The sequence below is a fragment of the Notechis scutatus genome, chromosome 4, assembly GCF_049901735.1.
Source record: "Notechis scutatus isolate UNSWTSFEM ecotype Mainland chromosome 4, rNotScu1.2, whole genome shotgun sequence".
In the NCBI taxonomy this organism is placed as follows: Eukaryota; Metazoa; Chordata; class Lepidosauria; order Squamata; family Elapidae; genus Notechis; species Notechis scutatus.
In genome coordinates, this window is record NC_142012.1 from 144,296,554 (window position 1) to 144,321,936 (window position 25,383).

At 37.0% G+C, this 25,383-nt stretch overlaps 2 protein-coding genes across 8 annotated transcripts in view; one reads left to right on the forward strand and one right to left on the reverse strand.

Annotated features, from left to right (window-relative positions):
• The window catches only part of MME (membrane metalloendopeptidase), a 115,143-nt gene extending 109,629 nt beyond the window's left edge, over positions 1 to 5,514 (forward strand). For all 7 annotated transcript variants that reach the window (XM_026665365.2, XM_087965210.1, XM_087965212.1 and 4 more), the window contains 3 exons: positions 1,176 to 1,271; positions 2,312 to 2,388; positions 3,627 to 5,514. In XM_026665365.2, coding sequence (XP_026521150.1) covers positions 1,176 to 1,271; positions 2,312 to 2,388; positions 3,627 to 3,726 — 273 coding nt within the window. In that variant the 3' untranslated portion in view covers positions 3,727 to 5,514. The remainder of the gene's footprint in view (positions 1 to 1,175; positions 1,272 to 2,311; positions 2,389 to 3,626) is intronic.
• Positions 5,515 to 16,805: 11,291 nt separating this feature from the next.
• Positions 16,806 to 24,201, reverse strand: STRIT1 (small transmembrane regulator of ion transport 1). The gene is made up of 3 exons (XM_087965215.1): positions 24,048 to 24,201; positions 17,741 to 17,847; positions 16,806 to 17,648 (listed from the first exon to the last, which is right to left on the reverse strand). Exons 1-2 carry the CDS (start codon positions 24,058 to 24,060, stop codon positions 17,747 to 17,749), a joined length of 114 nt encoding a protein of 37 aa, XP_087821341.1. The 5' UTR covers positions 24,061 to 24,201; the 3' UTR covers positions 16,806 to 17,648; positions 17,741 to 17,746.
• Between the last annotated feature and the right edge of the window lie 1,182 nt (positions 24,202 to 25,383).

Genomic DNA, 25,383 nt, shown 5'->3' on the forward strand with positions numbered 1-25,383 from the left:
CTGATAAGCATAAAGTTGTATTCTTTCTCAGTATGATCCATCATAGGCTGGGGGATCAAATTGGAAAGACAAGGTATAAAAATTGAACCCAAATTTTAATGCATTGGAGATGTGAGCTGATCTGGGGGAAAAATCTGATGATCATAAAAGTTGTGGCAGAGCTCCACAATCCACAATATGTAATTTTCATTGCCAAGTAGAACAAACTGACATTTTAGAACAGATTGAAAACCGTTTTATATTTTATGTGGCATGCCAAATTGAGAATGAGGGAGGCAAACTCTCTAAGACTCGCAATGAAATTCTCTTGAGAGAGTGACTTCCAGTGGTATTATGTTGGGTAGGAGTTTCACCATCAGTCCTTTAGTCTTTAATCTGGCAAATAACATACTCACAACAACCTGAGTAATCAAGGTGTCCCACAATCTTGTTAATATAATAGGGATGGTATTCACGATGGACATTAAGATGGTAAGAGAGAAGAAGGTTTTAACCTTTTATTCATCTATTGGAACCAGACAGAAAGGTCCTTTTAAAGGGACACTACCTTTCAGAATGAAATTTCAAAAGGATTTTGAAACAAGCAAATATAGAAATGGAGTTTGGAGAAATGGCCATTTGATGTATTAAATACGGTAGTAAATTACTCATGTAGAATTTTCTTCTGGCCACATTATCTACCAGTATCCAGTATGTACGTTTGTATATGTTTGTGTACCAAAACTAGCTGGCAATGCAAGCAGCATAAAAAAAACAAACACTGACAAACTTGGTTTACTATTTTAACTCTAATCTATTGAAACAGTGAATGAATGAATGGTGTCTTTGCTGGCTTATGTTTGCCTCTCAGCATACCAATCAATCATGGCAGGAAGAGTTCCTAAGCTCTATTTGAACATTATCCTCTGCCCATGTTTTTGAAGGAGAGGGAAAGAAGGCATTTTTAAAGGAAAAGCCATTGATCATCCCATGCTGGACCAATTTTCTCCTTTCCTGTTTATTAAGTGGTCATTGATAAATCAATATAATACCCTTGATTCTTATGATAGCTCAGAGCTCTTAGACTTCTTTCCGATGCATATTTACCTGGGAGCTGAATTCAGAGATGTTTACTTGTATTAAGGTTGTCCTATGTCAGAATGGTAAAGTCTTTCCCTTTCCTCTTTATTTGCCAGGCCTATGAATCTTATGTACAGAAGAATGGAGAAGAGAAACGGCTTCCTGGGCTTGACCTGAACCATAAACAACTATTCTTTCTGAATTTTGCACAGGTATTATGCTTGGGCTTGATTGAAAGCTTTGCAAATTATTTTGAGTTACAATTTCACAGTTAAGTTAGAAACAGCAGGCTGGCTCTTCTCTTTCTAATATGAACTGGCAGGATTGCTAAGACGATGGCCTTCATGGCCGTCAGACCGAGAGGTGTGTCGCCTGTCAGATTAAGTTAATCACTACTCTGTGAATGAGTGCATTCTGGAGGTGAGCCAAGGAAACCAACTCGCCTGTGACCCTCTACTTTGTTTTTAAAGCATTTTGTATCTAGAAGTTGTCTAAGAACTTTTCCGCCTTGCAGATTTAAGCAGCTTGATTCCTGTCCATAAACCATCTGATGATGAAGTTGGCTTAGGATATCCCTTTGCAGATTCCAGTCCTTTCTTTCACTTTGGTCAGGATGATGTTTTCTAGGTGTACTGTGTTTCCAAAGGTCCATAACTGGTGGGTTCCCCTGGAGGGAAGGGAAGGGAAGGGGATTGGAAAGGGGATTGATCACAGTTCTGCAAATATTCAAGTCCCTTGGAACAGAATAACAAAATGGTAGAATTCCAATCAGTTTCAAGTCCATCCTTTCACTGCTTCATCAATGAGCTTATTAAAAAAAAAAACAAGGCTAGGTTTTCATCATTCCTCTGGTGAACTTGGAAAAAATAAATGTCTATGGAGGAAAGGGAACTGGAGGGGAGGGCACTTTACTATGAGATGAAGCACAGCAGGTAAACCAGACTGTGCCATTTGAGTTGTCATAACTTGAAACATTCAGCTTCTGATGAGTAACAAGAACAGATGGGAAAGGTTGCCTTCCTAGTGGTCTGAAGGTAGACAGAGGATGTTGTTATGCATCCCTGAAGAATGATAAAGAAATGAACGGTAATTCATACTGGCAATGGGGCAAGCTGTGTGTATAGATCAACTCCTATATTAATATTCCACACACTGTCTCAATTTTCTATTCCACGTCACAGCTTCGGCCTTAGAAAAGTTAAAGAAGCAACTTCAATTAAATCATATTTTCTCCAACCTTTCCCCCCCAAAGGTATGGTGTGGGACATACAGGCCAGAGTATGCTGTCAATTCTATTAAAACTGATGTACACAGCCCTGGCAAATTCAGGTAAGTGTTCAAATGAACCTTTAAAGACAACACTATTATTTATGTGCAAATCAGAGTATGTCCCTTGTCTTCATAGATTAATGCCATGCTTAATGTGTAGGGCTTTGTAGCACCACAATCCTGTTTTTATTCTTCTTTCTTTTCTTTTTCTTCCCCATTCAACATTGGCTAGTTTTCTCCTCCCCCTTCTTCTTCCTGGAACAATTTGCATTCCCAGTGCACTTAATCAAGCAGACGTAATCTCCCAAGTGCTCCCTCCTCTTTAGTTCAGCCAGTGCCATTCTACTGGCAGCAATAGACAAGGACATCCTGCAGGGAGGGAGAAGTAAAAAAAAAAAAAAAGATGACATGTTGACTTTTTTGAGCAGCATCAACACCACACAAGGGACCTCTGGCATAAAAAATGCACCACATAAGTCCAGGTCCAAGTAAAGTTTTGGAGGACACTATAGGATTTGGGGTCGAGGGGAAGAGATGTGATGGAAATTAGTTCAACATTTTCTCAGCTAGTACAAACTGACTGTTTGAAAAGTCTATCCATAACAATAGCCTCCCCACGACTTATTTGAAAAGCAGTGTTTTCAGTTCTATTGAATTAAATGGTCTAATGAGAGACAATACTTTTATCCTATATGAGCCATCGACAAAATTTCAAAATCGGATAAAATTTTTGCTTTGTTTTATATCAGTTTTGAAAGTGAATTATTTTGTTTTATTCATGCTTCATTATGTAATGGAATGTTTCATGAAAGCAGCATGAAAATTCTGAAGCTGGCATTGTTTTTTAAAAAAATATCTCTCTTAATCTGGAGTGTTTCCAGATTAGATTTCAGTTGGAGCAGATCTTTATCCTATTATTGGCAGCATCATGACAGTTTGGGAAAGATCACATCTAATTTATCATAACTTGGAACATACGTCCAATTTTTTTCCAGTCAGTTATGTTGCAATCTGTAGTGCCTGTCTTAGACTACAAGGGCAGTTTCCTTTTGATTTGGATGTATTTTATAATCATGTATCCAATGTATGGATTGTTGTCAAACATCAGAGATGTCATCAAGACTTAGCTTGTGCTCAGTACAACATATGAAATGATAGAAATGGAACTTAATTTGCTACACGCATGCTAAACGTCCTAGCATTCAGAAAATGGAAGAAATCCAGCATGACATTTTTCTTCTTCTTAAATGTTGATCTTTGAAATACCAAATTGTGTTTTTGTTTTTCTTGCTCTAAAGGGTTCTAGGATCACTGCAGAACAACCTGGAGTTTTCTAAGGCCTTTAAATGTACTGATAAAGATTACATGGATCCTGTGAAAAAGTGTCGTGTTTGGTAACAATGCTGCATACAGTAGAAACCAAGAGGAACAAAAAAAATCTGGAATGTTTTAAGCACAATAGAAGTGACTTTTCTGCAAAACGGACCATAAAAAGGATATATCAGGTGCACTAATAAAGTGGATTTTTTAGGAAAGAGAACAAAAAAAAAGCCTTGCTCAGAAAGCATCAGTCAGCAATTATTCTGATTAAACTAGGAAAATGATAAACTGATCCAAGTAGGAATTTCTTTTTTCTTTTTTGAAGATCCTTCCTGATTTCCATTCAGTGTTCAACTTTTACATTTTGATTTGTTCATTAACACCAGTTTCAGTGGAACTTACTTTCAGGGGTGTGTGTTCAATTTGAATACTCAAAGTCACATAAATGCATTCTTAAACTTTGAAAACAGATGAAAAAAAGGGAATACCAAACAATGCAAAAGCTTGAATGTGAAATGTAGTTAAGCGTGAGATTTAGAACTTTAGAACCCATTTTTCATCACAGACTTGTTTTTCAGAAATGGCCTTAGGAGCTTTAGCACCCAGAAAAATTGGCAGGGGCCTTAAATTAATGTACCCTGAAACCCATTGGAATCTAGATACTTTCCTGTGGCACTAGTGGTAGCAGCTAAATAGAGTCATCCATAACAAATTTGGCTCTCCATATAGTCTACATATCCTTCTTACAAAAGAAGATGTACAAAGTCAGAAGTTATGGATGAATGGGGTGTGCAATCAATGTGTGATGATAATGTGTGCCTATCACAATCTGTTCTATGAGCCATTACTTTTTGGGTTGGAGATTAATTGTAGGCAGTGACCCATCACTGGATGAAAGAAAAATAGGGAAGCACTGTTGTCTTTCAACCTAATGTCACCTATTTTTATACTCATAAGTGATGAGTCACAGGGTGAAGGATCTGTTGCTTCTTCTCAATTGTACACTACCTATGGGTCTTTTTTTCTTCCAGATGGAGGCTCTCTGTAGGCTCCATTTTAAAACCTCTTCTCTGCCTGGCTCTCCTCATCAAAACAATCCAAAGACAACTTGATAACTCTATGAGAAGGGATTTAAACTATTGACCAAATCTGCTGCTTGTTGCTTTCTAAAGCCAAACAATACTGTAGATAATTTATTAATTTTTTAGCATATCTTATAATTAGTGCAGTTGTAATCAAAATTCCTTCATGTTTTTTCTAAGATTTTCCTGTTTTTTCTCAAATTTTAGTCATTTTTTTAAAAAGACAAACATGTTTGTAAAATTATATAGCATAATGCTCTTTTATATTTAATTCTGAACTATTCTGGTTCTGAATGGATGCATACCATTGGAATGTCAGGGTACAAGCATTCTTCAAATGGTTAATTTTCAATACAAAGTCCTTAAGTAAAAGGATGTGTTGATATATGGACTGATTTTGAGATAAGCTTTCAAGATAATGAAACATTGGGACATAAATACTTAATACAAACAATGTTTGTGGTTGTTCTAAATCAGCAGAATCTTTGCTTCAGTAATTATGTTCATATGCGGGGATGTATATATCTGGATTCATAAGAATAAAAATACTTTAAAATCTGCTGACACGCCCTTCTGCAAACAGCCAAGAAACATATTGCTTCTGATATTGAAGCACACCAAGATTTCCAAAATAAATGAATAAATACCAGAATACCTCAGATAACTTGACTGAGTCTGTTTCTGAGCACCTAAAGATTTTATGTGCATTTGAATTTTCACATTTGTCATCTTACGAAGCATTTTGATAATTAAATTTAAGCAACATTTATTTTATTGTCTAGAACAGTTGTAATGTGTGTGTGTTTTTCTTGAAAAGGGTAACATAGACATGCAAAGACAGACTCTCATTCAGGACCATTAAACTGATCAAATATAACTTTTGTAGACAATCACCAATATAACCAAATTCAGTATAGCTTTCTTGTGGTTTTTACTCAAAGCTATAATGCTACAAAGCTGACATTTTTATATTATTATATATAAAACTTATATTCATAGTGATTATACCTCTATGATTGGCATTTTTTTCTATGCAAATTTGGGCAGATTGTTTTCAAGCTTGTTTTTCTCCTTACCATGGCAAGCTATATTTTCCAGAAGCATTTAAGATGCATCCATTCTTATGGTTGAACTCTTTTAATCTTCAAAGACATCTTTATCCACTTTGGCATAATCTGATTGTATAAACAATGAATTTATGATATCAAAAGAGAGGATCTATTTTGCAGACCATGAAAGTTGCCATGTCTGATATATCCAGGTAATCCATACACTTTTAGCTGCTAAAATGCTTGATTTGTTAGTAACTTCTGATTTTAAGATAGGAAACTGTTTGTGCTCATTTCTGATATATTCACCATGTTGGAGTAAAAAACACACAGTGTTTTTTGAAACAAAATGATCAATAAAAGAAGAAAAGAGTTAACAAGAAGAATCCTTCTTGATTATGTCAAGAAGAGTACAAGAAACTTTTACTAAATGAATTAAGGCAACCATTATTCCTCTTCTGATAACACCCTTTTGGTGATCAAAGGTGCTAAACCTGCAGAATTGAGGAATGTTAGCTGCGGACCCTAAAATATTTTCTTGTTTGGTGCTTCTTAGAAGTCAGATAAATGTTTAATCTTATCCATTTTTATTCTGTCCAAGAGTCCTTGAAAAATTAGACCTCTAATAATCTTATATGCTCCATTAGATGAACCCAATTCTTATAGTTTCTTATAGTTTCATACATCAATTGGTACTAAATTATGGGACAACCTTCAGAATCCCAAAAATCTGCTCCTATTCTGAGATATACTAAGGATTGGGGATCAAATCCTGTTGAAATATATTTAGTGAAACCTTCCGAAATAAATTGGCCTGCAAGGAATTAGAATAGTGAGAATTTCTTGTTTTCTTCCATCCCATTTTCTAAACAGTTTTAATTAAACTTTGTTCCACATGATATATATTATTCCTGCCAAGATATCCCTTTATTTGACCTTTACATTACTTGTTCTAACCACTAGATATTTTAAGAGATACTGAGAGACACATGAATCCAGCTACTGAGAAATAGTGGCGATAATGCTGGAGACAGGTTCCATTTCATCCTTGAGCTGTGGAATTATATTGAGTGATTTGGGCCAGAAACTTGTTCTCGGCCCAATTTACCTATTATGGAGATAAAATGGAGATCATTGTATAAGCTGCCTCGAATTCTCGCAAGAAAGGCAGAAAAGAAGTTTACCTTCACTGGACATTTCATCAGCAGTTCAATAGGATATTTTCCTTGGTCATTGGGAATATGACTAGATCAGGGAAGTAATAGAAATAGACCTTCGTGGAAATTTTTTTTAAGAAGGCCTTTAAGTTTCTTATTCACATTTTCTAAAATGGGGGCAAAAAGGTTCACAGCAAACTTCTTAGTGAAAATATATAAGCAACACCTTATTTTACCTCATGACATGGGTATTTCAATTATTGTGTTTAAGTTGACCCTGCATCCCAAAGCTTGAAATTGGAACAAGTAAGTTGGTTTGGAGATTGAGATTTGCTTATTCTCATATAGTCTTATATAAAATCATAGAACCAATCAGAGCAAGGCTCCTGGAAACTTAGTGTTGTAGTTATACAGTATAGCATCCATTTCACATCTGCAATTACTTGGTTTTTTATTACTGTGGAATTAGATCATAAAATTTTCTTCATGTGGTTGTGAGTTACATATGGAACTAGAAGAAGAAAAAATCCAATAACATTTGAAACACTTAAAATGAAAAGTAAACAAAAAAATAACAAATGAATTCTGAAATATTGTTTTGGAAAAGAAACACAGAAGAAAGGAACATTAGAAGAATTCTTCTGATTTAGAGATGTTAATGCAAATAAAACCAGGTGGAATCTCTTGGACTTTTTAAGCCAAACCCTGTGGATACTCCTTGGCAACACACAATACAAGCTGGCAGCATTGTTCCATGCAAAGAGCAGCTACTTGAAAACAACTGGAGCACTGTATCAACATATTCTGCTTTGGCACTAGACTTACATCGCATGTTGTCCAAACAAACCATAACCATGTTTTATAAAGCAAATTTCTAACTGAAGATCCGCATAGACTGGTATATTAGGCCCAACTGAATTCCATGAAATAAGCAATGCCAAAACATTTGGCCCTGTCCCACATTATTGAATAGCTGGATGAATTTCTACATAACATTAAGTCCTTCAAAGTTTTCACCATGTCTGCTTTTACAACTGTGTGAATTACAAAGTCCATTTCAGACACAGCACATTAGTTTACAAAGGTTGTAAAATGTGATCATGAAAGACACATTTATTCACCAAATAAACTTTTAATTACCTAGCACATATCATTTTAGGCAACTCTTGTTTTTTGCTAGTTCAATTCCATTCCAAAACCAATAAGATTTTTCACACTACAGTGAAATATGGTTGTTAACTAAATATTCTCATAAAGATAGAAAAGTTGCATCAGACAGTATGTACTTGACAAAAACGGGATTATCCAAGCAGTTGCCAGGACTGTTGGCTCAAAGACATCAAAACAAACAAAGAAAGGATATTAAAAGTTAAAAGTAAAATGTCATCTGAGTAGAGTTTTAGTTTTTGTGACGTCATGGACATACACTTTTCTTAGCAAGAATACCAAAAAAAGTTGCCTTTCTTTTTCTTCTGGAATATATAACCTGAGAATTCCTTGGTGGTTTATAACAAAATATCTGCTCAGACTCTACTTAACTTTTAAAACCATCCAATTGTTGTGAAGTGACTTTGTTCTGCTAGGCGAGGATAAGAAAACATTTGGCTTCCAGATGTTTTGGACTAAGCAGCCTAGCCATTGTCAGACCATAAAAGACACGTCCAGATGCTTATTCTTTCAGAAGAACACATGTACCCATATCTATCTTTTTATGACAGCACTCCTCCAGATAAATAGATTCAATTGCATGTATTACAAGATAATGTTTGGTATTCAGTAAGACATGGTAAAAAGATTCTCAGGTTTAATAATAACATTTTACTGTTTGATAGATATGCAAAATGTAAGGGATGCATTACAAGTTACAACCTCCAGAAATGTAAGCTGCAAGAATTTCCATGTATTAACAGGGGGTTGGACTTAATGTCTTTAGGGGCTTTTAACTGTGAGATTACATGAGACAGAAACCATTTAAATGGCTCCATGTGGTAGCTATTGTCATATGGCGGGATGATATTACTGCCAACATGCCTTCCCTCAAAACTTCCATGGTGACCTGGCTCACCTCTCTTAGTTCTCCTGACATGAAACTATTCAAAGCAGATGTCAGCATATAAATTTATTCTTAGTTGCAAAGACAGAAGACATAAGATCTCTAGAATTAAGCTAGCAATTCAACATTATCTAAAAATAAAGGACAGGTTACAAGCCAATCATGTGTACCAAACATTCAAATTAGCCATTTTCACCATAAATGGCTCTTCTTTAAAATGGAATTATCTTATGACAATTTTATTTCAGTGTTCTTCTCCTTAGATCTCCTCTAGTGAAGGATGCTTTCAAAAATTTCTCCATATTGTCATCATTTTTATCAAAGTGACAAATCATTCTTAAAGCTGGTATGTCATTTTATATCCCATGATTAAGTTATTTGGCATAATTTATTAAATGTTAACCTTAAGAAGCAATAGAGTTTGTGCGCATGAAAAAAAAATATCACAATTGGTGCAATTCAATATACTTACAATATAAAATGCACCGCCTTTATCCAAGAATATCATACTTGGACTTCCTATTTTACAAAAAGGGTTTATTCCACATTCCATAATATGATTATTCTTATTATATTAATACTGCTAATGGTTATTGGCTAAATTCAACAAAGTAACAATAGACAAATCAGAATATCTCATCATTGATGCATCAAAAAGTGTATATGATTTTACAAGCAGCACAGCAAAAGTTAGGCATATTCATAGAAACTGAATCTAAATCATATTGGTGTTGACAGTTGTACACAGATTAAATAAGAATTATCTCACTAATTTGTTAACTCAAGAGTGATTTTTTTTTCATCCTTACAAAAATGCAATACAGCAAGGCATGGACTATTGATTCAATAGACCCTTTTCCACAAGCACGCAGTCTTAGCCTGTATGGGATTTGTTTTGTATTTGCCTTCAAGAACTGCTGACAATAATTTGTACCAATCTTAGTGTTTTTTTAGAGTTTATGGACTGTTATATAGTGTAGCCTAAAGAAATGGGCCTATCAGGTCAAGATGATGTTCCTGGGAAAGACAATTTGACCCAGTTGCACTTTTAGCTCTTAGGTATGCTGTTTAAGGACAGTAAACATTAGGTTATTCTTATTTAGTGTTAACATTGGAACAGAATAAGAGAATAAGAGAGTTGAAAACAACCTTGAAGGTCTTCTAGTCCAAACTCCTTCTCAGGCAGAAAACTATTTCAGACAAATGTGGAGCGCCCATAATTTATGAAGGCAAGTCGTTCCACTAATTAATTGTTCTAAGTGTCAAAAATTTTCTCCTTAGGAATGATTTTAAGATTCTGATCTCTCTTTGTAGATTTAGATCAGTGGTTCCCAAACTTTTTCAGTCCAATGCCCCCTTGGTGCTACAAATTCATCCTCAGTGCCCCCCACCCAGGGTTGGGATTCAAATTTATGTGGGTGTGGCCTAATTTGAAGGTGTGGTTTGCTGGTCACATGACTGGGTGGGCATGGCTTGCTGGTCACGTTACCAGGTATGTGTGGTTTGGTGGTCATGTGACTGGGTGGGCGTGGCCCGGTTACTGGCAAACCAAATACAAGTCGTTCTCGCTTAATGGCTGGTTGTTTAGCAAGTGTTCTAATTTATGACTGGCTCCCCAGAGCTACTTGACCTGTTTTTGGAGTTTTTACAGCCATGCACACACATACACACACACTCCCTTCCAACCCTGGTGGAGCAGGTCATTGGACTAGAATTGGCAAAGCATCTCTGATTAGATTCTAGTAGTGAATAGAATCTAATCAGAGATGCTTTGCTGATTCTTGTTGATTTTTATTTGTATTTCTTTATTTTTATGTTGCTGAATTGCATTGACATGTGTGTCCCTTCTTGTGCACAACCCAGAAGCTTTTGTGATTCTTTGCAGCAAAAATTACTGACCTCTGGCTTTGCTCTACTTTTCAAATGTGCTGCCATTCTAGTTGCGCACCCCGCAGGTCCACCCCATTGAGCCCGCTGCATCGGAGGAACCTGCCCAAGCAAGTCCGAGCAGAGCAGTGTACCAAGTCAATGGGGTGAGCCTGAGAGATGGAAAGAGAGAGAGAGAAAAGAAAGAGAGAAAGAGAGAAGGAAGAAAAGAAAGAGAAAAGGGAAAGAAAAAAAGGGACAAAGAAGGGGGGAAGTGGAAGGAAGGGACAGAAATAAAAAGAAATAAAGAAGGAGGGAGGGAGGGAGGAAAAAGATAATGAGATATCTATTCTAGTCCAATCACCTGCTCCAGCAGGGTTAGAAGAGTGTGTGTGTGTGTTCTCCTTGTAATTTACCAGTACATTTTGGTTTTGCCTTCTTCAGAATTGGCACTGTAATATATTGGGGAAAAGTAATTTTTTAGGGTGGAGATCTGGTCCAATGGATCCTGTTTAAAGTCTCAACAAAATGTGAGAGCTTCCTGATAGTCTTGACTATGTTTCGTCCATAAAACCTTTAATAGAAGCCAAATATGTTTCAATGTGGAAAAGGGCCTCAGTCTAAACTAGGCCTCATTTCAATCTGATGCATCAGCTCTCTCTCTATCTCTATCTCTATCTATCTATCTATCTATCTCTCCCTCCCTCTCTCCCTCTCTCTCTCTCCCTCCCTCCCTCCCTCCCTCCCAGACTGGCTTTGCTCTACTTTCCCGATGTGCCTGTGGGGCCGGCACTTCGAACAAGGATGGATGGATGGATGAATGGATGGATGGATGAATGGATAGAGAGACAGGTAGGTAGGTTGGCAGGCAGGCAGGCAGGCAGATATATTGGTAGATAAATAGGTAGGTAGGTGGGTAGGTAGGCAGGTAGGTAGGTAGGCAGGCAGGCAGGAAGACAGACAGACAGACCTTTTGGATGGATGGATGGATGGATAGGTAGGTAGGTAGATAGATAGATCTATATTGGTAGATAGGTAGGTAGGTAGGTAGACAGAAAGACGGGCAGGCAGGTAGGTAGGTAGGTAGGCAGGCAGGCAGGTAGATCTTTTGGATGGATGGATGGATGGATGGATGGATGGATGGATGGATGGATGGATGGATGGACGAACGGACAGACAGAATGCAATAGCGGCGGCACTTTGGGAAAGCGGTGATGGCAGCTTTTTCCAACATGCTGCTGCATTCGAGGCGCTGGCTCCAGTCAATGGGCCTGCAGGACCAGCGCCTCAAACATCCCCCTGCCGCCTCTTAGCGCCCCTCTGCCGGCCCCCTTGGGGACACTAAGAGGCGGAAGGGGGGTGTTTGAGGCACCAGCCCTGTAGGCTCACCCATTGACTGTTGCATCGCTCTGGAGCCGGCACCTTGAATGCCCCCTGCCACCTCTTAGTGCCCCTCTGCTGGTCCCCTTGGGAATGCTAAGAAGTGGCAGGGGGGGCAGTGTGTCGAATGTGGCTGTGGCGGCACATAACATGCCACTGCTGCCACATTCAAGGCTCCGGCTCCAGAGTGGTGCAACAGCCGGCGCCTCAAATGCCCCCCTGCTGCCTCTTAGTGCCCTTCTGCCGGCCCCCTTGGTAATGTTAAGAAGCGGCAGGGGGGCGTTCGAGGCGCTGGCTCCAGAGCAGTGCAACAGTCAATGGGTGACCCTGTGGGGCCGACGCCTCAAACGGCCCCCTGCCACCTCTTACCGCCCCCTGCCTCTTAGCCCCCCCCCAAAGGTATCCCACTGCCCCCCAGGGGGCACTACTGCCCACTTTGGGAACTACTGATTTAGATTAAGGAGTTCAGCCTCATGTTCTTTGCAAGAGAGAGAGAGAGAGGATGGGAGGGAGGGAGAGGGGAAGAGAGAGGAGGGAGAGGGATGCATTACTCCTCAGTATTGGAATAATCGTAAATGCATACTGTCTGGCCTGCAAATAAATGCCTAGTGGTAGGTTACATCTAGAATGGTTGATCATTTCTTCATGAACAGGATTGTTTTGATTTGATTGATTGATTGATTTAGACAATGTCCAGGGCCCAGGAAGACAACGTTTTCTGTCATGGCACTTGTCCTCTGGAACATTATATCCAGAAATTAGACAGCTGTCCTTTTATAACACCTTGAAGATCTGGTTTTGTTACTTAGCCTTAGGCTCTAAGTATATGATTGAGTCCATATCGTGGAGATGTTAATTGTTGTCTTGGTTGTTTTTTTTAATCCTGGCTGCCATGTAAGTTATTTATTGACATTGATGTGTTGATCAAGTTATAATATTTTTTTGCTTTCTATCATTGTGCATTTCCAGAGTTAAATATTTGAGATGGGCAGCTGTACAAATTAATTAAATAGGTAACATTAAATGGCCAAATAAAATAAAAATATTTAAGTAAGTTAAAGAGTATATTTTATAATTTTTCTTCAGGTTTTGTGCTTTTTTTTAAAATGCAAGAATAAACTTCAAATAACATGGGGAAATAGTTCATAGTGATATTTAAAAAAGAAACTTGCTAGGGAATATTCTGTGAATGGAGTGGTCCTTCCTACCATTCCAGATTCCATTACAGCATAGAGAACAGCACTGAAAAGTAGAGGGCAGCCCCCATATTTCTCTGGTCAGAAATATGAATTAAAAACATGTTTTGAGACATCCTTCTGAAAAAGGATGATTGCGAAAAGATACAGTTATGCAAAAACACATAGACACTCTCCTGAAGAATTTTATGTAAGAAGAAATTATGTAACAAGGAACAAGAATAACCAGAGAAATTTGTTTTATAAAAAGTGGGTACATGCAATGATTTACGTCAGCAGTTCGGTGGTGCAAGAAAAGCTCTGAATAATAGAGAAAGTTCCAAAGGAAATGGATGAGGATGTTGTTAGGAGCTAGATTAAAATAACCTCATCAGTTTGGAATATGATTCTTCAAACAGCCAAAGCCTTTTACCTTTGCAAAAAAAAAGTGTTCTGTTTATCTACTTCATTTTCAGAGTGTTTTAAAACTTAAGAAGTTCGTGTGGTGTTTTGGGGCTGGCTTGTTTGTTTTGAAATAACAAAACATACTTGTTTTTCTGTCACATACCACATTTAATTAAAGCGAGGGAAGAAAGGGAGGTGGTAAAAGGGATCACCATACAGTGATAGAAGTACACATTCATAATCTTTTTTTCCATCTCATAAATATGGGCTACGTAAGGGAATCTTGGCCTTGTAATTGAAGAAACTGGAGGCACAAATGTTTCCTGCCCCTGGTTTGCAGGCATATTCCTGCATAATTCTCCTATATACGACCTGCTTGCAGTCATTGGATGTATTTATAGTTAAGTGTATATAATAATATAAATAACTATAATAAGATAGTAAAACTGTTATGCCATAAATAACTATAATACATAAAAAACTATAGTACCATAAATAAAATATAATAACTAGTTACATGTATATAATAAATCACATGAATAACCACCAAAAGATTGAAATACGGTGAGCTCAGTTTCTGTTGAAACAAAATTATCCATTGCAATCCTATCATTACTTAAATCAGGTTGCTGCATAATTGTGTTGCAACAAATTTGAATTCCTTGGGAGCTGGGAATGAAGCAGCCAAAGAGGCCTTGGGGAAAAAAGAATAAAAACAGCAGGCAAAGGCTGAAAGCCAATCATAAAATATACAGAATCAGAAGTGATACCATATTATGAGATCAGTCAAATAACCATTGCTAGTTTCTTTTCTTGTCATGGCTGGGATGTCTTGTGTGGGTTATTCTGAGAAGTTAACAAGGGCTGATTTTGAAGAAATTGCTCAACAATCAGGTTAGTGGGCAGAATAATAGAAGTTTTGCTGAAATTGCTATTGGCAGCCATCAGATGTCGAAAGCTGTAATGTCATCACCATCTCCCTCTGGCTACTAGCAGCCACATGCTAACAAAGCTCACCAATCTTCCTTTTTCTCGGCGGTTCTGAAAGCCAGTAAAGAACGAAATGCAGGTCAAGAGTCCATCCTTCAAACACCTAAACAGATGATTTCAACAGTAGCATTTGAATTCTGTAGCCAGCAAACAAGGGATGATGAACAGCTGAAGAAGTAGAGATCTTTACTAATTGTAGCCTCATTTGCCAGACCCCTTACCCTCCCTCTTCTTTGGGCACAAGCATTTCCAGGAACCAAAATGTGAGCAAATAATTGTAGAACATGATTCAGTGAATGACTAAGAAAACAGATACCACGAGCAAATGTTTCGTTTCCTGGCAGTTCTAAATAAAATGCAGTGTCCAAATAACAACTCTATATTGTTTTAGAATGCAATATTCCAAAGGGTGCCAATATTTATAGAAGAATATTTTCCCATCAATATTCTACTATATGCCCTAAGTTGGCTAAGAGCAAGTGACTTGGTTTCAAATTGCTTAGGGAGATGTGTAGATGTTGAATAGTGACAGAAAACAACCATTTTATGATCATGAGTTGTTGTGTTGCTATTCTCATTTCTGTTTCCTCTTCCATGATTTTAATCACATTCTCTGTAAGTGTAAATATACAGAAACGAGACATTTCATCAGATTGCATAATTGTTGCTGTGAAAAGAGCCAATATATGTGTAGAGGCTATGCCACCTACTGGCTGTAAATGCACTGTACTGTTACTAAAAGTAAGGTCAGAAACATAGCCCCATCAAGTGGCAGATTTGTAGTTATATTAGACTGCAACAGCATATATTATTAGTTATTACTGTAGTTCTCAGGTTTCATGCAACAGATTAAAAAATAGAAAATTTGAGAATATTTACTATTTAGTTCTCATTATATGGATGTTTATGTATTGCACTCTTAGTAAATAACCTCACATTACTGCAACAAAGATTTTGGAAAAGAAACAGTGGTTACCCTAAATTGAACTGGAGAAGAGACATCAATGGCCTCAATCAAAACTATGGATAGCCTATTAATTGGATAATATGTATAGTAGATTACAATTCCCCCTTAACATAAGGAAGTTTGTTATTGCTATTACTCAGTTGTACAGTGTGTGGCTGGCCTGTAGATAAAATTCTGGTTCTATTCACAGGATCTCAGGTTAAAAGACTGCACTGACATTGAAAATATCTACCAAGAATAATGTTAATCAGTATTTGAATATTCTTCAGAATCCTTGTTCCAAATTACATCATAGTACAAATCTAAAAATAAAAAGCAGGAAACAAAAAGAGATGAAGATAAAACTCTAAGGATGCTGGAAAAATTCAACAGCATGCAGTCTGTTGTCACTTTAAGATGCAATGTTACTATATACTATATCACACAGAGTATTTGAGTATGTCAGATTACACCTTAATCATATTCAAATCAAGAGATTTTACAATGTATAGAAAAATGGCAGCAAAAGTCTAACAGGAGGAATCAGATACACTTGCCAGGGATTGTTTCACCTGTCACATTGCTCCAAAGAAACTCTATAGCACTATATCATTGAAATAATTCATAGAAAAAAAATCTAAACTCAATACCTAGGCAAGTCAAGACAGTATTCACACAAGAGGTAACTGACCCCCTGCTTAAATCCTCACCAGCTCAAGGACTGCCAATAGACATGCTGACCTTTGCAAATTCACAGTTTTACTGTGAATCTACTCATTTATTCCACTCCAAACAGCAAACCTAAGATAACCATATGTTTTGATGGGCAGGTAATAGAGAAGTCTTCATTCACTGGAATATATTTTTGAATGATACGATATAGGTTGTAGGATAAGTCACATTTTCAAACCTAATGCTACATTTTAGATAGGGCATTACAATATATCTGTAACAGTATGTGAGAATGACCTTGGGAGACAGGCCGTAAAGCTGCAGAATACATAATGGTTGGACAAGGTACAGCTGAGTCTACAGAAAGAATGAGGACATGGTAAACAATCCAGAAGAGACCCTCTCTAGTTTATTGGGCTGTAAAGGTGACAGGGGCGGGGGAGGGCAAGAATAGATATACTTTCAGACTTTCTAAGATTCTGTTACCATAACTTTACAATAAAGTTAGAGCTACAAATACACATTTGTTATAAGGCTATGTATGCATTTAGATTTACACAAGTGTGATCATTTTTAAGATTTTCTAGTCAAAGTCTTAGAAATAAAGTATAAGAGCCATTGGAAGAAACAAGCTATAAGGATCATATGTCAATCTGCCAAACATTTATGATTCTGATTATTCTTAAAAGTATTCTTCACTCGGAAACCAATGAAATATAACCTCAAATATTATCTTTCATTTCATGAAAGTCAGGCTACTATCATTTTTTAAAAATATGCTTCTTATGAGACAAAATTAAAAGTCCTCAAATCATTTAAAATATTATTATAGAACTATAGTGTAGGGGAAACACAAGGCAATGATGACAACTGTGAAGCAATCAATTAATGTTTTCTAACTACAAGCAACAAAATATATAAATTTCTACATTGCCACTAAGCATAGGACAAATAACAATGCTTCTGTCTATAGATAGCACAATATAAAATAGTGCCAGAATATGGGCCACTATTGTTTTATTACCAAATGTCTAATGCAATTTTCACTGAAAGTTACATATATGTACAAAACTGATTTGTTTATTTGTTTTCTATTAAAGATTTGGAAGACAAAATGTATAAATTTTATTATGTTTTCATTGTTAAAGTTATCAAAATAGTATTTTCTTAAACTAAGAAACAGATCATCTTCATTAGCCTTTAGGTTTGTTTGCAGTCTTCTTTCCTGTATAAAAAAAAAGTAGTTAATAAAGTCTGGTAATGAAATGTGCAGTTCATAATACTTACTATTCTAGATGTAATATTGTTACCACTTGCCTTTTTTTAAGAGAAGACATAATAAACCATGAATGCACAACCTGCAATCCAGCCAATCATGAGAAGAACAGGTACAACATACTTGGAATATGGCAATGGCTGTTCTTCTAAGGAGAAAAAAAAATGAAGATTTTATTTGCACAATGGGAAAATAAAATTTTAAAAAATATGATTAACTATAAGCAAAATTTGTAGTTCACTAAGATGAACATTTGGGGTGCATTATTTACTGAATAATACAGTAGATATGATATATTCTTCGCATATGTTACACATAGTAACATTTTAGAAACTGCCATTTAAATGTATTAAATTAGATGTTCAGAATGATATTCTATTTGTGTATTGAGGGCAGATATCATGCCAGAGAATATATCCTCCTAGGTCCCTCTAGATGACATTACTTAAAGTGATATGACCCAAATACTCTTCCTGATCTCACTGGATAGATAGAAACAACTGGACACAAGAGGTCCATCAAATACCTGGGTCATATATCATGAACAGTTTTACAGGTGATAAACTATAAAGTTTATCTCTGGTCCCACAAGGTAGACTAGAACCAAAAATCCACATTGGAAGGCTAAAATTACTTTTACAGAGATTGACTATAATAACTCAAGAAGAAATCAGATTGTTTTATACCCCTTCTTCCTTCTTGCCATTGAGTAAATTAGGGAGGTGTCTATCTGAGCCACTTCTACATGTCATCTGGATGTTCAGGATTTAAAAAACATTTTACATTATGCAATCTTGCACATTTTTGTCAAGTGCTTGCATATATTTGTCAAGGCCATCCATATAACCAACACCTTGAAATGTACCTGAGGCCAACGAGTAGCCAGTTTTAGTTCAGAGAGCAATAGAATCATACTGGCACACTGAGCCATGCTCCTCACTTCCTCGGCAACTACATTATGTATTAATGTCTTTTAGGTCATCTATAAACAGTGTACAAGATCAATGATAGCCTTGCAGGGTAAAACAGATAGAATCGCAACCAGATGAGCTATTTTATTGTAATGCTAGATGGGCAGAAACTTGCAAGTCTGAAAGTACAATTCTTCCCCACCTTTGTCTCCTTTACTGCCTGTAAAACTAAGAAGGGAACTCTCTTAAGCCTTTTCACCCACACATTCTCTAGCTGTGGGCTGTGCTGTATCCCAAGGGTCCCCAACCCCTGGGCTATGGCCCACTACCAGGCCATGGCCCACTCACAACTGGGCCAGGAAAGTGGCAGGCGGGCACACACACACACGTGCACAACTCAACTTGTGCATGTTGAGCTGTGTGCACATATGTGCGTTGGCCTGCTGCTCATGTTCCCCTCTCCCCTCCCCCAAGCCAGGCTACCATGCTGCAAAAATTGTGGATCACAGCTGTATCTTATCTGACCTGACCATTCCCTTGGCAGCATCTTTTTGCCTATTCCCCCAAAGTTTTTTTTCACATGCCATTTCATAATTATAGCTGCATTAAAAGAAGTGGAAAAGAAGATTGTATTATCTGTTTCAGCCCAATATTCAAACATCATTAAAGGAGTCATCTGCCCATGACATCCTAATTAAAAATAAAGAAAGCTAGCTCATTTACTACACTTACAGTAGTATATATTTTGCTTTTGTTAATGGTAAAGAGGCAGTGAGTTAGTTTTGAATTTATAACCTAGAATGCGCAGGCTCTAGGAATTATGTGTGTATTTTATGTTTTTTATATGTGTCCATGTGTGTGGAAAAAAAAAAGAGAGAGAGAGAGAGAGAGAGAGAGAGAAAACTAGGTCAGTGGATTAATACCAAATACTGTAGCCTGATATAAATACTGAGTGGGACATGGGAGAATGTGCCATTAAAATCTACTGGATGTGAAATAACGCACCACACACATATTGTATGTAATATGAGTCTTGAATGCAATAATTTTGTCCTAACTTCTAAGACAGAAGTCAGACTCTAAAATGGGGATGTAGCCATTAAAAATTAAATTCATTGTAATTTAATTTAAATGCAAAAGTATCTGTTTCATTTTTGCCTTGAATGCTCTTTAGTCAAAAAAGAGTTACATAAATCCTACCAATACACACCTAAAGAAATGTAAATCAACTACAGAGGATTCTTGTAAATTGCCTTGATTCCATTCAGGCACAAATCAGGGTCACACGTCGATGACTTGCATCAATATTCAATACCACTTATTGTGGTATTATAGTAGGAAAAATGCTGCTTTTAAAGAACAGGGCCAAAGCCAAAGCCATTTGACATAGATGCAATGAAATATAATTTATTGCCTTGCACAAAGAACTGCAGGAGAGACTCAAACAAAGTAAGGTACAAATTATATATGTTTGGGTTTTCACATTATATAAGTAAAAAAAATATTGAGAATCACAGCTTACACCAGAATGCCTTTGATAAGAGATTGGGATGACCTATAGTGCCTCTGCATTCCTTCACTTTTTAATGATTCTATCCTGTTAGATACCATCAATGTGATCTATAAACAATAGCATTTATTGTAACTGCATAGTTCTTCCTTTCATGCAATTCCATTTACTTTCTTAGGAAAAGACTAGTTCCTGTTTTCTTTCTCCACTCCAGGAGCTAGCTGATTCAATGTGTGATTTTACTACAGTTCTGATTCAAATCATGAATAGGCTATTTCTAAAGGCTAGAAATTGGGAGACCATATGTTCTAGTTCCTCTTTAGGCCTGAAGCCAGATGGGTAACCTTGGGCCGGTCACTGTCTCTCAACCCTAAGAAACCCATTTCTGAAAAACCTTGCCAGAAAACTGCAGGGACTTGTCCAGATCTATTGAACAGAAAAGAGAATAAATGAAGAAGAAGAAAAAATGAATTAAAGCTTATCTGAGAGGAATGGGAGACAATATTTTCCTATCTGAATGATACCAGTCAGTCAGAGGAAAATGCTCAGTATCCTGATTGCTCCAATGTGGGTTTTCTTAGGGCTCCCCTGTACTATTTAATATTTTCAGGAAGGAAGGTCACCCATTGATTTAGGGTGAGATGTAAACAATACCTTGACATCAACCAATTGTACATCAATACCATGAGTCAAGCTGGAGATACTTGAAGAGATTATACTTTGCAAAAGGTCTTGCTAAGATTTCCTCCACCCTCACTTTCTATAGTAAGTAGAGTATAGACAAAGTACAAGACCTTCTCAGCAGTAGCCTCCAGTTTATGGAATTCCCATAGGTATGTATGGTTTCAACACTACCAGCTTTTTGCAAACATGTTACATTTGTTTAATTTAATCATGCCTTTGGCTCAAGCTCACTGGGTTCAGCATGATGTTTTTGTTTTTGAAAAGGAATTTTATTGCATTTGTTGCTTGTTTTAATTGAATCAGTGCTGTTTTATTTTTTGCTGCCCAGAATCTGTGGGAGAAGGTTGACCTAGAAATATCATTAAATAAAGAAGCAAGCTTTTAATAGTACATCCTCCTGCACATTTAAATTTTGTCCTACTGTTACAATGAATTTATAATCTAATGAAACTCAGGGATGTTGTTAGGAACATATCCAGGCCTTAGGAAATCTTAGGTTCTCCCATGGAATAAATTGAATTATTGCCATTTATTCTTATTTTTTAATATTCTTACTATTATATTATAATTATAATATTCTTATTTCTTGTGGAAATAAATAATAATATAATTTGGCTTTAATAATCTGATTCATGTATGTCTGGAAGTATACAAAGTCTTGGATCTGAGTATGCAGAAGCCAGCTCAACTAGACAAGCTACCCATCATTATGGCATTTATGTATACAAATACCTTAATAGTAGTTAATAGAATAAGAAAGAGCTATAAAATCCATCAACATGCTTTTTTAACAAAAAATCAGTTCAGTGGAAGTCAGATAATGTCAGAGGGTCAGAGGTATCCTGCAGAGCTTCCCTGTGTCAGGAATCAGACAATAGCTGTCTGGGGGTAAAATGATTCCAGGGGAATTATTACAAGCAAGCAAGCAAATAGCTGACTCAAGAACCATCCCACCTGCAGAGCTTCCCTGTGTCAGGAGTCAGACAATAGCTGTCTGGGGGCAAAATGATATCCTGCAGAGCTTCCCTGTGTCAGGAGTCAGACGATAGCTGTATGGGGGAAAAATGATTCCAGGGGAATTATTACAAGCAAGCAAGCAAGCAAGCAAATAGCTGACTCAAGAACCATCCCACCCCTAAAAGGACCAAATGGGAAAGATTGTAGCAATGAAGCTGTTAAGGCCAACCTCTTCAACACGTTCTTCAGTTCATCCTTTGTAAACAGCAATAGCTCATGCCCCACATTTCCTAGTCATACCACAACTAATTGCAATGATCTACTACATATTGACTTTACAGAAGAAAAGGCACTACGTAACCTAAAACTATTTGTCTGGAATCTGCACAATAATACAATTGAGCGAGTCCAGAAGTGTTTCACGAGAAGAGTACTACACTCCTCTGCTCACAACCCCTACACCACCAGGCTTGAGATTTTGGGCTTGGACAACCTAGAACTACACTTGACTCCTTTACCCTTAAACTATCCATTATTGACCTCACCCCATTCCTAAGAGGTCTGTAAGGGGTGTGCATAAGCACACAATCGTGCCTACCATCCCTGTCCTATTGTCTCCATTTATTCATACCTTTTTCCAGTATTCATACTCATGTTTATTCTTATATTTATTATCTTGTAAGTTATTGACAAATCAAATCAATACAAATAAAATAAAATAAAATAAACAATTTGGGGAAATGTGACTGCTCCTTGCCAAAATAATGTCTAGGGAAGCCTATCCAAAATTAGCATGTTTCTTTTTCCTTTGTCTGTCTTTCTGCCTGAATCAATATTCTATTTTTTTTATTGCATTAAGAAACATAACAGGTTGGGACATAAATTGTCAAGGTTGAAAACACTTATCAAGAGCATTATTCTGAAGGCTCAGTATTGGGGGAAGCACACCTCCAAGTAGCCAGCTATACAGGGCCCACAATGGGAGATTGTACTGTCTCAGCTTCCTATTTGCAAAGAAGAAGCATCTACAAGAAACAAATGTATTCAACTAAAATGAACCTGGCCTTCATCATGTCAGGCTCTGCCTATACTCCAAACATTACCACTAATGAATGTATTACTATTCTATCTTATTGTCCCACAAGATAAATCTTTGGACTAGATTACATAGATGTCTATCACCTTTTGTAATTATGTCAAAGTAATGAAATGTGTGGTGAAACCTCACTGCAGTTTACTGTAACTTTGATAATAATTATTTTCATTTCCCAAACCCTCAGCACAATTATGCGGTATTTTGGAATGCTCCCCATTACTGCTGACTTGACCTGTTGAGAAAAATCTCTTCTCTACCCCGAACTACTGCAGATCAAAAAGCTTTTCACCATCATTTCACACAAAGGAGTGAGTTGGTCAGACAAAGAATGACACCTCAGAAGTCTAGCACTCTACACCAAGATTCCTCCCTGATAATGAAAGGAATAGTTAAATTCTGGCTAACTTCAGACTAACTTTTTCACTTGGGAAAGAGTGAAGACGGACTGCAAAACCATGAAGTCAAAATCTATCTCCCAGGATGTGAAGTTTGGAATTCCCAAAAAGGTATGAAAGAAGAGTTTCCTTCAACAAATAGAAAGTGAGCCATATTGCATCCTCTCACCTGCCAAGAAAAATCAAACAAAAAACAGCTTTGAAATAGTTTCAACTATGTTGTAGCAGACTGGAAATAAAACAGCTGGATTGATGCTGTGGGAACAGAAGTTTGCTCAAAATGCTGATGGGGAGACCCTCTAAAGAATAAAACTTAAGTATTCTACAGTGCCACTTGCAAAAAAAAAAAAATCCCCGAAATTCTGTTTTTGAAGCCATTGTCCTACGTTCTATTTAACTAAGTGTGTAGCCATCAGAAAATAATATCTCAAGATGAGTTAAGCGTAACTGTGAATTTCCATTGGTCAGGAAACGCATGCTATATTAATAACCATGATGGACCATTGAATGTTTTTCCTGTCTGCTCTCTTTACTTTAGTATCAGGAACATTGTGATATATTATTTACCTAATAAAATCCAAGGCTAAATTAAAACTGGTTCACTACAATTTATTCAGATTTGCCTTTTGAGTGTAGATCTGCATAATTCTTTGGTGGAATTGTACACTATACACCTTATTCAAAATCCATATTTGATGAATGAAACCAACAGAAACTCCCAGACTAAATGCATAGCTATTTGTATTATATAGTTACATGAATAACAGTTCAAAAATATCTAAGTTTGTACAATACCTGTTCTGGCCATGGTTCTCTTATGGGTCTGAACAAACCTGATATAATCCTCTGAGGCTGCTGTTGTAACCCTAAGCTTTCGGGCGGCTTTAAATAGAGCAACATTTGGAATGCTCTGCACCTGTTTCTCTTTGGATTGCCAGCATTTTGCGTATCTTTATTCAAGAGTCAGAAAAGATAGTGTTGAGGAAGTTGCTCTTTAAATCCATTGTGCCTGTTCCTAATATGGAACAAACCATTAAAAACACAAACCAGTCGTGTGTTGGCCAGTTAGTGGTCTCTGTGATATCACTGGCAGTTTTCAGGAAGCCAATGTTTCCACATAGAGCTTGATTGACATGCTAGAATTAGGGGTGTATAGCTGCAGATATTATACCTGACTTTTGGGTTTGAGTATAGCTTGGAAGTCCCATGTGAAGAAATTATTTTAAACTTTAATCCTACATCTTGCTTGTGGTTATGTTTTCAAGCTACCAACTTTTTTCAGACCAGCTCCTCCTAATCTTTAATCATAGCAAGCAGGTGCAGGTAATCCTCAATTTATGACCACAATTCAGCCCAAAATTTCTTGCTAAGTGAGTCATTTGTTAAGGGAGTTTTGCCTCATTTTAATACTTTTCTTGCCATACGTGTTAAGTGAATCACTGTAGGTAGTAACAAGATTGTTCAGTGAATCTGGCTTCCCCATTGACTTTGCTTGTCAGGTGATCTCAAAAGGTGATCACATGACCTCAGGACACTGCAGCCATCATAAATATGAACCAATTACCAAGCATCTGAATTTTGATCATGTGACCATGGAATTGCTGCAACGATTGTGTGAAAAACGGTCATAAATCATTTTTTTCAATGTCATTGTAACTTTAAACTGTCACTAAATGAACTGTTGAAGGTTGAGGACTACACATATATGAATTTTTTGCTTTGCTGAGATTTGCTGACTTAAAGAAAATGGTTGAAGCCTGTGGATGAGAATTTTAGTTGAGTCTGAGCTCTTTGTTTTGCTGAAAGCCTATAATTTCCCAAGAGTTTCCTTTCTATCTTGAGGAAGGAGAGTTGATTTTTCCATGGTATTCTCATGGTGCTTCACATTTTCTTCCTGATTTCTTCTGGTGATAGTTTTGACCTTCTTTACTGCTTCAAAGAAGCTGTTATTTGGGACTTCATCTCTTATTCCCTTGCCCTTGCTCCCTGGCTCACCACCCTTTGAGTTATTCCTAGGAGAAATTCCCTAAGTCTATCCGCCTTGCAATTTAACTCAGACATAGACATGGGGGGAATTGATGCATAACCAAATGTATTCCTAGTGAAAGTAAAGTAAAGAATCGTACTACTC